Source organism: Natrix helvetica, assembly GCF_964273705.1.
Source record: "Natrix helvetica genome assembly, chromosome: 6".
NCBI lineage: Eukaryota > Metazoa > Chordata > Lepidosauria > Squamata > Natricidae > Natrix > Natrix helvetica.
In genome coordinates, this window is record NC_138553.1 from 36,871,629 (window position 1) to 36,885,289 (window position 13,661).

Consider the following 13,661-nt stretch of genomic DNA (forward strand, 5'->3'; position numbering starts at 1 on the left):
TTTACTATAGTGAAATTTCAGTCTATTTCTCCGTAGTCATATTTATTCTTGTATGGCCTTTTGCTTCTCATTTCAGCTTCATTTCAATGTGAAATAATACACCAGAGAAATCTGTAACAGATATTACTTAAATGTTGTGTATTCACGTTTGGATTAATGATTAATACTAATAGGTCTACTATACATATGTTTGGGCTGAAGTCTAAAGGTTGTTGTTTTACCCTATTTACCTCATGATTAATACTGATTTTGTCATTAGAGTAATCTTTTATATTCTTTCAAAATGTGCCCGTACAGAAAATTACAATTTAGTGAAAGAAATACATCCTCTTAACTCTAAGCTCATTTCAGAATGGCTTCATTTAGAATAGAGTTTGGTAGTGAATTTGGGAAGGCAGACTAATTTATTCATACAAAACTATTGGCTTGTGATTGTGCATGCATACACTTTTATTACCAACATAACATAAGATTCTGCAGTTTCATTTGATGATCGACATGTAGGAAAATAAATAAAGTGCTTAGATAGGAGATGATGCCCCTCAACTCCAATTAAGGGTTAAAGGTTCATATATCCCTGACAGAAGAACAGAAGAGATGAAGATCAAGCCATTATTGCTTCCTTTTATCAACAGACCAAAAGAATGTCATTTTGTAGTACACAAAAATATAGATGAGTTGAGTAATGTTTGCTCTGTCTGGTGCAATCGGAGTTCAAAGAAACTCTGAACCCAATTTGTTTTTAATGATAAATGCTAGGGGACTAAAACTTTGGGTTCTTTTCACAACAAAAACGGAAACGCTCTGTTAACTAAATAACTTTTGGGTTTTGCATATGTGCTTTCCTTAAATATATAAACTTAACTTGCATGCGATGTTTTAATTAATAGAAAATCATATTCACCAGGGAAAAGTTTGAATTCAGATAATTATTATCTCAGTCAAATGTTTGGAATCACTTGAGTTTAGGAAGCAGTTCTTTCAAGAACAAAAATGAAACAAAACAGGCTTCAGAGCTAATTTGGATAGCAAGAGGTTATTTTATTTTGCTTATTTAATTTACAAAGACTTGCTTTCTCTCTGTTTTTCATTAGATACTTGGTTATGTACATATGTTGATTTATTTGCAGAGGAACCTCTGGGTGGGTGGGTGGCTTTTTAGTCTTCTGATTGGGACAGTAGAAGCCAGTCAGGTGGCTTGTGCTGCGGAATGTAGATCAGAGAGGTGCTCACCCTTAAACTGAAGCTCTCTAGTAACAGGACAGCCCTGAACTGAAGACAGGTATGCCAAGGTACACGGTGCATGTCCGAGGGGAATGGCTCACTGTCCCTTGTCAAACTGGGACCAGCACAGTGCGATGGCTGGGAAAAGAAGCTCTGAGGCGTTACATCAAAAACAAGCCTGACAATGGAGGGTTTGCTTCAGTGGAAGAAGTAACATTCTACGTACGATGCTGCAAAGGACTTGGATTGCTGGACGATGATGATGCCTTGGAGGATGTCCTAGAGGACAATGAGTTTGTGGAAGTTGGTAAGCAAACTGCATATTACAGGACTGAAAATACCTTGTGTACATCAAAGGGAAATGATACATTTTATAAATCGAAATGGTCAAAGAGGGAAAAAATGGTAGGAAACAATATAAGCTGGTCTCCAGAGAAGCCACTGCCAGCAACATGTTTACCTTTAAATGTAAGCTATTTTAATCACAGTTACTTTTAAAAACCTTTAAAGCATTTTTACAAGGGGTATACAAGCCATGTATTTTCCTTATTCATGAACTGAAAGAAAATAGATTAGATCCAAACTGCTGTTTCTGAGGTCACATTCATCGTAACATCCCAGATTTTGTCTCTGTTTGTCCTTTATCATTCCTCCCTATCCACTATCAAGCTTTTGACAATCAGTTTTTGATACAGGGATTTGGTTTCTAGGCTTCACATTGGCCTTCTACATTTATTGTTAACAATATAAATTAGACTGCTATTTCCATAATGCCCATCCTCACCTATATGGGAAAAGTATGTGCAAATAATAAATATTTACCGTATGTCTGACAAAATTGTATATGTGTCTTTGCTATTAAAATAACATAGAGAGCTGATTTCCCCCCAGGTTTTTCTGGGGCAGAGATGGGAGATTATGAATTGGCTGGGGTTTTTTTTTTACTGTTTTTTTTTTTAATTTAGTTGTTGCAACCTATTCAGAATGGTGCTCTAAGATAGATGGCCATACAAATCTTTAAAATAAATAGGGGAATTAGGAAAAAAGAAAGCATAAAGAGACAAAGGGAAATGGCATAATAAGGTTTGGATGATTCAACAAGATGAAGATGATGATGATGATTTACATTTACTGTATATGCCACACAATTCCCAGTGGTAAATTGCTAAATCCCAGTGGATTTAGTGTGCCGGGCACATTTCTTATCAAAGAAAGGTAACCAAGGCTTGATTTATCTGGACTTAGTAATGAAGAAAATCTATGTATTCATGGGATTAATTTCCCTTTCCCTCCAGTGATACAAGGAGATATGATGTCCTCAGATTTTATTCCATCTCAGCCAGAAGGAGTTTATTTGTATCCTTTGAAAAATCTCTCAGATTTATCTTCTTTTTTTAGATTCCTAGGTCGAAAAGATTTTACTTAGTGCATAATTATATTCTTTCTCTTGATGATAGCAGTAGCCTAAAAGAAGTTTAAATGAACAAAAGTAAAATAAATGCTCCAAAGTATTCTTAAATGTAAACCACCATCTTGCCTTGTTTATTTTCCTTAGTTGTTATTTCAGATATAGATACAGATACAGATATAAAGAAGCGGAACAGGTATGGAAGAATGGTGGCTTATGAAGTACTAGCATAGCCTTCAGCATGTGATCAAATTAACAGCATCACAATCAGAATGGTCATTAGTACCATACACTAAGTGGGAACTGAAATTAAAATCTGCTCCATATATATGTTCCATAATTTGGAATATAAATCCAAATGTGTTTGTTTCCTCTTCTCTCCCTATCTTTGTTTTTTCCCCCTTCTTTTATATGGTAAAGATCAGGGGTGTCCAAACTTGGGAACTTTAAGACTTGTGGACTTCAACTCCCAGAATTCCCCAGCCAATCCTGCTTGCCTTTAAAAAGACTGTCAAGACCTGAATTTTCTCCAGCTTTTGGGTCTGATGGAGCCCAGATTAAATGATAGTTGTACTGTTTGGATCTCAATTTGATTGTTTTAATTTATTATTATTATTTTTTGTTAGGGTTTTAATTTTTTTTTGACAGCTACATATAGTCACCTTGGTTGAGTTGGACAGCCATCTAAATATAATAAATTAATACATAATTCTGGTTCTAAATCAATTCCCGAGCAGTCATTCTCCTTAAACACTGAGGAATGTTTTATACTCATCTGATTTAATATTCTTTCTTCCATATATTGAACAGTATATTTAGGGACATACCCTAAAGCAGGGGTGTCCAAACTTGGGAACTTTAAGACTTGTGGACTTCAACTCCCAGAATTCCCCAGCCAGCTGGCTGGGGAATTCTGGGAGTTGAAGTCCACAAGTCTTAAAGTTCCCAAGTTTGGACACCCCTGGTTTAGATGATAAATATGCACGCTGTTCTAAAAAATCTTGGTGCTCTAATAATAAACCACCACCCCAACAATATGACATGCTTCTGTGTGCATGTCTAGGTTCTGGTCTATCAAACACAGTGGGAATTACTTCTGAGTAAACAGAAGAAGCTGCATTCCTAATATTCTCAAGTGTAGTAATTTGGCTGATTGGATGTCCTAAAATAAAGATGCTGGAACAAAGCATGGCAATTTAAGAGTTTAATAGTCTGAGACCTTGCCTTTTGGATATAACATTTTTTTAATTACATGAAAATAGTAATGGCCTACTAGTACAATGGCTCAGTTTAAGATTATTCTTATTTTTGTTTCTTATAAACCGTTGTGTGGTCCTCCAGAAGGAAGAGCAATATAAAAATTAAAGAAGCAGAACGAAAGGGAAACTCTGTCCCCTTCAATGCCTTTGATTGTGCCCAAGCATTTACAATAATCCCACAGATTACAGTTGGTTGTCATTATTATTTTTTTATTGAAAAACTTTTATACAAACAAATTTTCCCCCCTTTTAACCCCCCCCAGCATACAATGTAAATCTCATACAGATGCTATGTCCCCTCCCCTCCCCCCAACCGCCCCAAAATTTTCTCATTCAAATATTATACTAAATACTTTACCCCCTCCCCTCCCCCATCTTAAAATAGATTACTCATTCACATATTATACCCCCTCACCTCCCAACAAACATAATATAAGTTTCTCTTAAAGTAACAATAGCCCATTAATCCCATCTTCTAAGTTAATTAAACATATATAAATCATAATATAAATTTCTCTTAAAATAACAATATTTCATTAATCTCATCTTCTAGTTTAATTATGCATATATATTACCCCACCCTCCACCCTAACCCACCCCCACCTCCCACTCAAACCCCACCCCCTGACTTCCGCTATACACCACTCTAACAATTCCAAGCATCCCATGTATTATTTGCTCGAATCATCTAAACATTCTTACCTAAAGGCTACATAATACCTCCTAGTCTGTATGTAATCAATCCATTTTACCCATTCCTGTGTATAATTCTCCTGCTTCTGAGCTTTTAAGAAAGCTGAAATTTTTGCCAGTTGGTTGTCATTATTGATGTCATGTTATTCTCTCTAACACAGTTCTTTCATTCAGTATCTTTATTTAGATGGAAATAGTTTGACAACAGAAGATTTGGTCAATTTAGGAAAGGGGTTGTATAAAATCAAGGTAAATATCTGGAGACATTTTGATATTTTTGCCCTTTACCCATAATTAAAACACAAACTAAGTAAGAACTTTTTTTTCCAGCTTACTCCTGAAGCTGAAATTAGAGTCCAAAAATCCAGAGGTGTTATTGAAAGCATTATAAGTGAACAAAGAGGTACCATTGCTTTCATTTTATAAAATGATTTTCTGGGAGCTCAGACCAATATTTCTCTTCTTCTGCTTCTTACTTTGTACCCCTAGAACTTGAGAGCAAACAAAATCCTTTCGCCAATCTTGTTCTGAAACAAGCAAAATGTACCTATTACACACCCAAATCATGGCATTATGGTAATAGAAATAGAACTGAGTGTACATCTGCTGCTGTAATGCCAGATACGTTCGGTTAGGAATAAACACCACTTTCTGTAGAAAAAGGGAAAACATATTTTTAATATAAAATAATAAAAAAGGCATTAAGACCAATCAGCTATGTTGCAATCATTGGGATAGAATGAAAGATAGAAAGTGGGAAAGGAGCTGTCATGGCCATCAATACAATAACCCACTGGTATGAAAAGTATCATGAAGGCAATGTTTCACCAGTTACTTCATCCTCTCAGATGTACTATTATGTGTGCCACATCATTCAGGACTGCAGCCAAAGGGGCTGCAGCAGGTAAATATGCACATGCCCAAGGAGACTGCCCTGGTTATGAAGCATTTTGAAAGGAAGAAAGCAATAAGGTTGCTGCAATGAATAATACTGATTGTAGTGACCCCAGCATTCACACCATCTGCTTCTTTATTGCTGCCACTATCCCAAACCATTTTCTAAGTCAGGGGTGTCCAAACTTGGGAACTTTAAGACTTGTGGACTTCAACTCCCATGCTGGCTGGGGAATTCTGGGAGTTGAAGTCCACAAGTCTTAAAGTTTCCAAGTTTGGACACCCCTGTTCTAAGTGGTACTTTGAGATGGTCCTGGATTACAGAGCTCTATACAGCACAGGTGGGTTGCTGCCGATTTGGCCTGGTTCAGCCAAACTGGTAGTGGAATTCAGGCGTGGGTCGCAGAACCGGCAGCAACCCAGGCCTGTCACGCCCCCAAACCGATTCCTCGCTGCCCCTTGGCAGCCACCATTTTAGATTTTAGTGACTGCACATGTTCACTGTAAATTGTTCTCCGCATGCGCGAAGAACAATATACATTGCACAGCTCTTCCACACACATGCGCACACAGCACGCACACATTGTAAGCGGGTTGTGAATCGGCAGTCACACGGGCAGCAACCCATCCCTGCTATACAGGCTTACCTGAACAGTGATGGCAGTAAACATGACCATCTAAGTCTCTTTCTTGAAACAAAATAGTAATAAATGTAAAGTATCTGTTTCTTTCAGTTGTCTACGGAATCACAACAGGCTTTGGGAAGTTTGCACGGACTGTGATTCCAAACAGCAAACTACAGTATGTCACTTTTATTTCTTTTTAAACTCGGTAAAAGAAAACTTTAAAAAATATAGACAACTTCTAAATGGTCAGCCTGAGCCAAAGTTATTTTTAGTGTAATGAAATAATTTCCATAGTTTTAATGTTTTAAACTTTTTTTGCATTAAATTTAATTTCATAATGTAGTTTGAACTGACGATTTTCTGCTCTTTTCTCTCTGAGGGAGCTGCAAGTGAACTTAGTCCGGTCACATTCTGCAGGTAATGGAGGATTCATTTCTAATTATTTCATAATCATTTTTACAGTAATGTTCACCCTAATAATCTTGAAATGAACATTTTCATTTCAGGGGTTGGGAAGCCTTTGATTCCAGAGAGATGTCGTATGCTCTTAGCTCTGAGGATAAATGTCTTAGCCAAAGGATATAGTGGACTTTCATTAGAAACTCTTCACCAAGTCATTGAAGCATTTAATGGTAACATGATAAGTGTTTTCCTGATTCTTTTTTCCAGACTTCAGTATTTCAAATACAATTGTTATCCTTTGGAAGGAAGTAAAGTTCCTACTAACAAGCAAAGAATCTTCTGTGAAAAAGGGAAGACAATCTTTCTCTCTTCTCTGCCTTTCAATTAGTGGATTACACTTTGAATAAAACAATAGAATGCTAGAGTTGAATCATGCTTGCCAACATCAATATTATTTATATCCTGTAATGCTCTAACATAGTGGTAGCCACATCTTTCAAGTAGAGAATACATGGAACACAGGGTTCAATTGTTTGTTTCTTGGAACGTGCCTGTTTTCTAGCAGAAGTTTTATTTCCCATCCAGGCAAGATCATCATGACTTAGTGGCATTTAATATCTTTTGCTGAAAGGAAATATAATAATAGCAATTATTATATATTCAGTCATTATGATTCTGTCAAGGATCTCATTTTCAGCACACTTTAAAAACACAAAAAGCCTTCCCTCCTTTCCATCTGTCACCTGAAAAATGCATGCAAACACCTTCCTCTCACCCAAGTAACAATTAACTTTTTATTGGGTTTACTGAGGGATTGTGGGGTAGACAGGAAATAATAGCACTTGAGGTGCTTTGGGGAACTTGGGTGGGGTTGATTGCACAGCAAGATTTTAAAAGTTGAGATGGTGTCTATGATTAAAGTTCCACGTGTTTTTTTAAAATGTGTGTTCCCATCTTGACTTATTTCACAATGTATGGTGGATACCCCTGTAACCTAGGATAGTGGTAGTGAATAGAGAAAGCTGATTCTATGGTCCCTGCTGAAAGGCAACAGAGTGATTTTGGTTTGCCTTCCTGCTCGATGGGAACTATCATTAAAGTGCTCTGCTAAAGATGAGGTGACAAAATGCTGTATCACAAAGAGAAGCTCTAATCAAAATAATTTTCTTCCTCAGCATCCTGCCTGCCTTACATTCCAGAGCAAGGGACTGTTGGGGCCAGTGGAGACTTAGCGCCTCTTTCCCATCTTGCCTTGGGACTCATTGGCGAAGGAAAGATGTGGTCCCCAAAGAGTGGATGGGCTGATGCAAAATATGTAAGAGATTGTAAATGGTACACATGGTGATGGGAGGGACCATTAAAAGGGAAGAAGGTTATTTTCAAACTTTACAGTAATGTCTTAAAATGTTTTTTAAAAATCGATATCCTGGTTCTATACCGGCTTTTAAAAAATGAAGGCAAGTATGTTGCTTCTAAGGAAAAAATCCAAAGGATATATTTGGGGAATATCTTTATTACACCAACAGACCACAGGTAAGACTTCATGACCTCAGGTCTCACTATCAAGCAAGACACTGCAACAAGCAGCTGGAGGTAAAGTGACACAAATGGCTTTAAATTCATAACATCTGCAGGACCATTTTCCTATATTTTCTATATTTTCTGTTGCCTTTATGAATGCCGGTGGGATGGCCATGAAGATGAATCAATTTTGACTCCTAGTTTTTAAGAAAGCTTTTGTCAGCCTGGATCTCCCACCTTTTGTGTTAGATTTTAATTAACCATTACTGTCCACAGTCTGCGGGAAGGTTGTTCCCAGAAAATCAAGTAAGTATTTGAACTCTTCTGTACTTCCCAAGTCCATTTTGATTCTTAGCACCCGCCTGGATAAACCAGTTTTCTTAGTTTTTCAGAAGCGGCTTGAGAGCAAAAGATTAGCCAAAATGATCCAGCTGGCTCCATGCCTAAACAGGCCTACAACGCTATCTTTTGATTTTTAGCTTTGTACCTTAAATAATTATATCACACTGGCTATCATCTTCATATATTCTAACATAATATAATTGTAGCCTTTAAAACAGAGGACCCAACCTTTTGGGCACCAGGGACTGGTTCTGTGGAGAGAGACTTTTCCATGGGCCAGAGGGTTTGTGTGGCTTTGTGTGTTGCCTGTATCTTGCTTCATTTGTTTACATGGACTGCAAAGTTAAGGCCATTTCCTCATTTTTGTTCTAGACTGCATAGCTTCTAGGTATTTCAAAATATTTAGACGTAGAATACTGAGAACTTCAATTCATTTGAAAAGCTTTTCTCACTTAATAAGTATACTTGGTACTGCCTTATAGGTGCTGGAAGCTCATGGACTCAAACCAATTACTTTGAAGCCAAAGGAGGTAATAAAATGCATGTTTGTTTCCCAATACCACAGTTTCGATTGGCAGATTATATGTATGTATGTATGTATGTATGTATGTATGTATGTATGTATATACATACATACATACATACATACATACATACATACATACATACATGCCCAAATATGGGAGGGAGCTCACTACTCCCCCTTTCTGTCCTTCGGTTCATTACAGAAGACCATCCAGGCAGAAAACCATATTTTTTATTTTTAATGTTGCCTTTGCTATGTTTGTGTTGTATTTGTGCTGATAAATAAATAAAGGGAGACTAGTATAGATCTATTTCAAGCTATTTAACTCTCATCAGCTAGCCATACCCTTACTGGGATTTGAACCTGGGCTGTATTACATATTAGGCAGATGTATTAGCCACTAAGCCACAGGCTCTCCTCCTTATCAGCTGAGCCAGGGAAATAGGTATGTAGCTCCCTCCCATATTTGGGCATACCAGGGGTTGTAACACAAATACAGGCGGCGAGCGTGGTTTTTTTATATGTATGTATCAGTGGTGGGTTCCGGATTCCGTTCCAACCGTACTGGAGTCACCCACATGCATGCGGAAGGCACATGTGCAAGTGCGCGCAGTGCGTGCATGCATTGTAGCTTCAAATGACGCTTCTGCAAGCCTCCACGATGCTCCAGCTGCTCAGCGGAGCGTTGCACAGGCGCTGTATTCGCCATGCGCATGCGCGGAAGCACCGACAGCTTTAAAACACATTAAGGAGCGCAGGCAGGCGGGTGGGCCCTCCGGAACACCATACCGGAATGGTACTCAGTGGTCCGGGCAGGCTCCAGTACACCCATACCTGGGCGTACCGCCTGCAACCCACCACTGGTATGTACGTATGTATGTATATATATAATATTGACTTGGGCATAGAAAAACAGTTTCTTTCTCCCACTTCCCTTCTATTTTAGGACTGTCCAATCTTTTCCTCCCTTTATAGCTCATTCATACCTTCCCTATGCCCAAGATCAACATAAGTTTCTTTTACATATTCTTTTCCTTATATAGTTGAATGGAATATATTTGAGTATTTTGCATTTGCTGCTTCTCTGCATAGACACTTACAGAAAAGAGACCTTAAATTAACTATCTGTGAAACACTCAAGAGATTCAGACTGAAGCTTTGTGTCTTCATGGAGTTTTATAGATTGACAGGACTGCTAGGAAAGTAAATTGTAGCCAACCATGAGATAAGACTGCCAGAAAAGTAATTTCTAAGTGAACAAATGTTGGAATGAAGGAAGTAGCTTCTTTCCCCACCCAGGCTGTTTCCTGAGATTGCTTTTGGCTGAAGCACAAGAGCAACACATTTTGTGTTGTTTGAGCCAGGAAAATACAGGAAGGGCAGACACATGTTTCGAACAGTAAGACTCACTGAATATAACCCTTAGGGTGTGTGTGTTTTTTTGAAGGGTCTGGCTCTTATCAATGGAACACAAATGATAACTTCTCTGGGATGCGAAGCAGTTGAAAGGGCCAATGCGATTGCTAGACAAGCTGACATTGTGGCTGCCCTCACACTGGAAGTTCTCAAGGGCACAACAAAAGCCTTTGATACAGGTTGGTATTTTTAAAGCATAGTATAGACTAATTACCCTCTATGGTAATTTGCTTGTTTGTTATTTTCCATATGTTTTTGATTCAGAGACATATTCCAGAAAACCCCTCAGCAATTCTAAAACATACTTCTCAATACAATACAATAGCAGAGTTGGAAGGGACCTTGGAGGTCTTATAGTCCAACCCCCTGCCTAGGCAGGAAACCCTATACTGTTTCAGACAAATGTCTATCCAACATCTTAAAGACTTTCAGTGTTGTGGCATTCACAACCTCTGGAGGCAAGCTGTTCCACTGATTAATTGTTCTAACTGTCAGGAAATTTCTCCTCAGTTCTAAGTTGCTTCTCTCCTTGATTGGTTTCCATCCATTGCTTCCCATGTGCCTTGGAGAATAGTTTGACTCCCTCTTCTTTGTGGTAACCCCTGAGGTATTGGAACACTGCTATCATGTCTCCCCTAGTCGTCCTTTTCATTAAACTAGACATACCCAGTTCCTGCAACCGTTCTTCATATGTTTTACTCTCCAGTCCCCTAATCATCTTTGTTGCTCTTCTCTGCACTCTTTCTAGAGTCTCCACATCTTTTCTACATCGTGGCGACTAAAACTGAACGCAGTATTCCAAGAGTGGCCTTACCAAGGCATTATAAAGGTGTGACGAGAATTCTCGTCACACCTATAAGTCACATGAGCTTGCCACCAAACAATGGGCAACAATATTACAGATTTTATACAAAACATATGCATTAGTTTGCAAATTTGTTGTACATATTTTCAACAATACTAATTCTCACTATGGCAGTCAAACTAGCATCATCACATATGACAAGAAAGGACCAGTAACCTAAAAATAATCCAAAACTTTGTAGAAGCATGAAAATATTCAGAAAAGTACTTTAACACAAGGGTGTCAAACTCATGGCCTGCGGGCAAGATGTATCATGCATTGGGCATACCCACCCCCCGGTTTAGTGAAGGGGGAAAAGTCGTAATATGTCACGTGATGATGACGTGACGAAGTGAATTTTATACCACTGCTTTAACAGAAACAGTTGTTTGGGAGACCAAACAACTCAACTAGAATAGGTTAGGTTCTATGCATTATGTTCCTGGACCTAGATATTAGCTGATTGCTGTGAGTGGAGAATGAAAATAACATGGAAGTAAATAATCTTTTTTTTTTTAAAGGAATGTTTGGATCTCAAACAAAAACATTCCATAATTACACCATTTTTTATAGGTCCCATTCATCGAAAGGAATACACTGAATGAATGAACACCACATGTTTTATACTACACTGCTAGATTTTGATTACAACTTTAAATTATTTTTTCCTGCACTGCATTTTCCATGTAATCTTAAGCTTATACAAAACTACAAAAGAAGGCTTTGTTTTCACAAGTAAAGGGAAAGTGTTACCTCTTTATCCTTATTGCTTTTTTGTTTACTTATTGCTTTTTAAATTAATAACAAAAAAAGAAAAGAATAAATAGAAAAATAATTGCGGAGTGGGATACATAGTCAATGAGATTAAAAAAATACATAAAAAGTGCTATAATGGAAAAGTGAAACAATATGACAAAAGCAAATTACAGGTAGTCCTTGATTTATGACCACAATGGACCCCCAAATTTCTACTGCTAAGCAAGACAAGTGACTTTTGCCCCATTTTATGACCTCTCTTGCCACAGCTGTTAAGTGAACCACTGCAGTTGTTAAATTATTGCACAGTTGTTAAGTGAGTCTAGTTTCCCCATTGAATTTGCTTGTCAGAAGGTTGGAAGAGGTAATCACATGACCCCAGGGCACTGCAACTGGCATAAATGCATACCAGTTGCCAAACATCCAAATTTTGATCAAGTGATCATCAGGATGCTGCAATTCTCGTAAGTATGAAAAATAGTCATACACCACTCTTTTCAGTACCGTCGTGACTGTTCTGACCTGGGCTTCCCCAGCAGCAAGAAGCCGAGTCCTCGTCCCGCTAAACCCTTTTATTTAATTTACGGTAAATTCCTCTCCAGCAAAGTCTTTCCTCTCCCACAGTCTTTCAAAATAGTTCACAATTACACAACAGTGACTTCAAATGGTCACTCAACAAATGATTGTAAATTGAGGACTACCTGTAAACTTTTGTATTATATATCATTATATCAATGTATGTGTTTATGTATATGAAGTCTTCAATCCATTGAGTGGAAGAGGCCATAAATGTATCTTTCCAATGTTGCAGCAGTAAGGGCACAGAGAATTTCAGTTTTAGATCTCGTTTAGTTCAGGAAAATTTAACCTCTCAGAATTTTAGCTTTTGTCATACAATCATCTTAATATAATCCATTACTTTCTCCCAAAACTTGGTGAGTATGGAGCATTGTATAAACATGTGTTTTAAAGATGCATCATGCTTATAATGTCTCCAAAAATGTTGTTTTGACATTCCTTATCTATACAAATCCACTAAAGTCATAACTTTGGGTCCATTGACATTCTTGCTATACAGGTAGTTCTTGGCTGACAACCATAATGGAGGCTACCCATTACGGTCAGAAGACATGACAGCCAGTAAGGAAACCGCCCCCAACCCTGTTCTCCCTCATGCAGTCATTAAATGAATCCATGGGTTGTTAAACAAAGAAAGAAGTGCCTCAGGGGTCCTGGGAAAAGCCCTGTGAGGCCTAGCACAGGGACAATTTTTTCCATATTTCCATGTTTTTCTCAATTTTCAAAGATGCCCATAAGTCAAGTTGGTCAAATTTCAATCCTCCCTTATTTTCCCTTATTTTCTGAAAATATTTTACCTCTTTATCCTTATTTTAAATCAGATATTCATGCACTGCGACCACATCAAGGGCAGATTGAGGTAGCTTTTCGATTCAGGTCCCTTTTAGATTCTGATCATCATCCTTCTGAAATAGCAGGTGAGTAATCATTGGCAGTTGATATATACTTTATTTATCCAATTAGTGTAATCTTTTTTTAAAAAAAACTGAAAATGACATTTCAGCTTAATTTAAAATATTTCGAGTCATGACTACTGTTAGATCGGGTATTGGAAAGGCACACTCAGGCTAAAGGCAACAACAGCTCTTTATTGTAACAGAACAAGTATGTACAATCCAGCGAAGGTTGAGTCTGACAGCAGCCCTTTTATAGGGAGCTGTCAGACCCTTTG

At 37.8% G+C, this 13,661-nt stretch overlaps 1 protein-coding gene across 2 annotated transcripts in view; it reads left to right on the plus strand.

Moving 5' to 3' along the window:
- The first annotated feature begins 1,181 nt into the window (after window positions 1-1,181).
- HAL (histidine ammonia-lyase) overlaps window positions 1,182-13,661 on the plus strand; it is a 25,243-nt gene continuing 12,763 nt past the window's right edge. The window contains exons 1-12 of one of the 2 annotated variants that reach the window (XR_014175749.1): window positions 1,182-1,531; window positions 2,520-2,580; window positions 2,792-2,828; window positions 4,759-4,833; window positions 4,915-4,987; window positions 6,213-6,279; window positions 6,484-6,521; window positions 6,611-6,736; window positions 7,682-7,821; window positions 8,852-8,899; window positions 10,343-10,490; window positions 13,312-13,407. Coding sequence is in view for 1 of the 2 variants with exons in the window: in XM_081957916.1 (XP_081814042.1) it covers window positions 1,285-1,531; window positions 2,520-2,580; window positions 2,792-2,828; window positions 4,759-4,833; window positions 4,915-4,987; window positions 6,213-6,279; window positions 6,484-6,521; window positions 6,611-6,736; window positions 7,682-7,821; window positions 8,852-8,899; window positions 10,343-10,490; window positions 13,312-13,407 (1,156 nt within the window). In the remaining variant the exon portion in view is untranslated. The remainder of the gene's footprint in view (window positions 1,532-2,519; window positions 2,581-2,791; window positions 2,829-4,758; window positions 4,834-4,914; window positions 4,988-6,212; window positions 6,280-6,483; window positions 6,522-6,610; window positions 6,737-7,681; window positions 7,822-8,851; window positions 8,900-10,342; window positions 10,491-13,311; window positions 13,408-13,661) is intronic. The other variant, XM_081957916.1, reaches the window with a different exon arrangement.